We start from the raw sequence: 3,960 nt of genomic DNA on the forward strand, positions 1-3,960 counted from the left end.
TGGGCGCTACCAGGCTCGGCTAATTAACTTTGAAACTATTTAGACAAGGCTTCTGCCATGTGCCTTGCACAGTAAACTCTCCACAAACATCTGTTTCAGCGATTTTACAGAACCACGGTCCCACACCTGCTTTCGGGGAAGCTTCCCGTTTCTCTGGAGTTACTTCACCTCACTTCGGGGATGCTACACGTCCTATTGCGCAAACTCGGCCCCGGCCCCATGGGGTCCGCTGTGGTGCAAACTGTGGTGTAGGTTGCGCTGCCCGACTCGGCCCACGAGCGCCAGACGCCCTGACCACTCGCGGTCAGACGCTCCGCGGCGCCTACGCCTGCGCACAACGCAGCCGGTCGGGCGGAGGCGGGGCCAGGTCCGGCCACGCCCTTCGGCCGCTCCGCTAAGTGCGCGTGCGCAGCGGCCCCTCCCCCCCACCCAACCCCCCTCTCCCCCGCCTCCCGCCTAAGTCTTCCTGGGCTTCAGTTTGCGTCGGTTTGTCTGCTTTTCTCTGCTGCGGCTCACTAGCGCGTGAGCCCGACTCCTCCTCGACAGCTCTGCGGCGCTGCCATGGCGTGGCGGGGGCCGGAGGCCGGCGTGGGGGCCCGCGGCGCGCTGGCTTTGGCATTGCTCGTCCTGGCCCTGTGCCCGCCCGGGGCCCGGGGCCGGGCTCTCGAGTGGTTCTCCGCCGTGGTGAGCACCGAGTACGTGGACCCGCAGACCAACATGACGGTGTGGAGCGTCTCGGAGAGCGGCCGCTTCGGCGACAGCTCGCCCAAGGAAGGCGCTCAGGGCCTGGTGGGCGTCCCGCGGGCGCCCAGCGGAGACCTTGAGGGTTGCGAGCCGGACACGCGCTTCTTCGTGCCCGCGCCTGACGGCCGAGGGTCTGCGCCCTGGGTCGCCCTGGTGGCTCGCGGGGGCTGCACCTTCAAGGAGAAGGTACTGGTGGCTGCACGGAGGAACGCCTCGGCCGTGGTCCTCTACAACGAGGAGCACTACGGGAACCTCACCGTGCCCATGTCCCACGCGGGTGAGCGGGCCAGAGCGCGGAGACAGGAGGGGGTCTTCTGTGCGGCAGCCGAATGGCTGGGTCTTCAGGTTTGGCCTTTAATCGCAGGCCGCGAAGCGGGCCTGGCTCTACTCGGGCCTCTGGCTGTTGAAACTTTCAGGGAAGCCCTCGTTTGCTCTGTGCGGCTCCCCTAGTGCTGTTGGGAGGGAGGCAAGTTTGTAGACAAGATGTGATCTTCGCCGTTGGTCGATGGGGTAAAGGGAGTACTAAAGACGTTAGAATCCACAGAAGGAGGCTTGTGGTTCTAACAGGTGGGGAATCTCATGATCCCTAATCATCGGCCCCTTTCCATTCACCGTTTCCCAAAGTTGGAGGGGTGGGTAGGAATCCAAGCTCTTCCCCCAGTGCGCCTCGGGATCGGCTTGTTCTTTCACCAACATGAAGTGACGGCTCGCTGGCACTCTGGTTTCTTCACTTTCTTGAATCACGTCTTAATATTCTAAACTCTGAGTCAGAAAATCCAGATCGGATTGAGTCAGTAAACCTTGACCTATGCTTTCTAGTGACTAGCTAAATTGAGGGTTATAACACTGGCTCTACTGCCAGTCAAATTCACCGAGTCTTGAGTTATGATCAAATTTTTAAAATTACTGTATTCATTCAAGAAAAGACCTTGCTGCTGGGCACAGTGGCCCACGCCTGTAATCCTATCACTTTGGGAGGCCGAGGCAGGAGGATTGCTTGAGGCCAGGAGTGTGAGACCAGCCTGGCCAACATAGTGAGACCCACATCTCTACAAAAATTTTGAAACATCGAGTGGATGTGGTGGGACCCGCCTGTAGTCCCAGGTACTAAGGAGGCTGAGATGGGAAAATCACTTAGACCCAGGAGGTCGAGACTGTAGTGAGCTGTGACTGCCCCACTGCACTCCAGCCTGGGCGACAGAGCAAGACCTCAAGAAAAAAAAAAAAAAAAGACTTTAATATTTGCCCGGTGACCCTTCCTACACATACCATTCCCCAGGGCAGCAGGTTCTATCTTCAGGTAGTAATCATAGTTTAAGTCTTATTTTGCAAAATACTCTTGAAACTAAGTTCCAGGTAAAATAACGACCGGTACACAGAGAGTTAACGTATTCTGTTATGTAAGATAACATCACTTTAAGCATCACACACAACTAGTTGACTCATTCTCAGCTTTATGTGGTTAATTTTTTTTTTTTTTTTTTTTTTTAAGTTTCCACTGCTACTAAGTCAGGCATCATTTTTCCTACTTTCTGTTTTTTGTTCTGTTTTGGCTTCCCGAGTGCAAGTTCAGGACCTAACAGTAAATTGAGGACAGAAAAATAACCTCAAAATTGCCTATTTTGTGACATGATGGGAAGGATAGTCAGTTGAGAGACAGGACTGTTAGGACAACTCTTTCAAGACGATTGAGTGAGAGGCAGAGGAATGTGCAGAAACTGTGGGAGTATGGGAGGGTGGGACCGAGTTGGTAGGGTGTGTTTGAAATTGAGTGGGAGTGATCTGCTAGAGTCTTCCAGAAGGCAAGAAGGCTGGGTCCAGAACACTGGAGGCTTGGCCACAGGTGGTCCAAGGACAGTTCCTCAGTTGCAGCAGAAAGGAGGGTGTGGGAATGAGAGCAGATGTCCGTGTGATGGCACTGGGCTAGGTACCACCTTTGGTGCGGTTATTCCAATGATTACAGATCTATTTAATTGTCATGGTACTCAGGCTGCGTTTCCACAAGAGTGTCATGAAAGATCTTGTCAGATTTGACATAGCACTCCAGATACATCCTGTCAGTAGTGTTCCCCACTTTAGTAGTTCTGTCAAAGAAAAGAGGTTAGTTTGCCATGATTCTCTGATGCTGGGTCCTTATACACCCATCTTAATGTAGACTTGTTTTTATCAAATGGCAGGTTCATCAGCCTACAGTTTTCCAAATCTACTTACTGCATTTTTTTATAATAACATTAAGAGACACCTTTTCAGACTAGTAGCACTTGTTCAGCTTATATTATTGACATGTAATTTATCCAGGCCAAGAAAAACACCTCTGATGTTCATGTGAACTCCACTTCTTGGGGTCTTCTGTTCCCATTATTGGTGTCCATTCTAGTCTTTTTAGTGAGAGAATAATTCTGTTTGAGAGAAAAGACCAACAAAACAACTTAAAGATAAGTGAAGTGTCCAGTCTGCAGACACAGCTCGCACAGCTTAGTATTCTGCATAGAGTGACTCACTTTTCCCAACAGTCTTTAAGGCAGGTATTTGACCATATAGTACATACAGATGAGAAAGCTGACACTCAAGGAGTTTAAATGACTTGCCAGAGACAACACAGTCATCTAGGGCCAGATCATTCTTGGTTCTCTCTCTCTCTCCCCTTCTTCTTCCTCTCCGTCCCCACCTCTCCACCCCATGTGTGTCTCTGTGTGTTGGGGTGGTGGTTGTCTTGTAGGTGGTTGTCATTGTACGGTATCTTAGCTGCATCCTTGGCCTCCACCCACTAGATTCCAGTTCTGACAATGAAAGATGTCTCCAGATATTGCTAGATGTTTAAAGAGTCGGAGAGGGGCCGACAAAATCATCCAACATTTTGAAGCACTGGCCTTAAAGGGAAATTAGTTTGGTTATTAGTGTGACAGAGCGATTAAACAGAGCAAAAGCTGGAAACCCAATCCACTTAGACTGCGGGGCTAGTCTAAGTAGAACTTAAGGGCCAGCACTGAGTGGTGACTGCAGAAATGAAAAGACTCTTATATAATGTGGCCCCATTGGGTATAATGGTACAATGTATTGTGACTTTTTGAGAATGGAATTAAGTCACAAGGTGACTGTGTACAGACAGCCTTGAAGACAGCTCAGACTTAGGTTTCTGTATTTAGTCAAGTGTGGCTAGAGCCCAGAAAAACCACTGATTCAGTGGTTCTCACAGTTCTTTTTTTTTTTTTTTTT

General features: G+C 50.6%; 1 protein-coding gene across 2 annotated transcripts in view; it reads left to right on the forward strand.

Moving 5' to 3' along the window:
- The first annotated feature begins 455 nt into the window (after nt 1–455).
- RNF149 (ring finger protein 149) overlaps nt 456–3,960 on the forward strand; it is a 31,908-nt gene continuing 28,403 nt past the window's right edge. Inside the window, exon 1 of one of the 2 annotated variants that reach the window (XM_037745506.1) lies at nt 456–1,021. In XM_037745506.1, coding sequence (XP_037601434.1) covers nt 562–1,021 — 460 coding nt within the window. In that variant the 5' untranslated portion in view covers nt 456–561. The remainder of the gene's footprint in view (nt 1,022–3,960) is intronic. The other variant, XM_017547916.2, reaches the window with a different exon arrangement.

The sequence above is a fragment of the Cebus imitator genome, unplaced genomic scaffold, assembly GCF_001604975.1.
Source record: "Cebus imitator isolate Cc_AM_T3 unplaced genomic scaffold, Cebus_imitator-1.0 Scaffold202, whole genome shotgun sequence".
NCBI lineage: Eukaryota > Metazoa > Chordata > Mammalia > Primates > Cebidae > Cebus > Cebus imitator.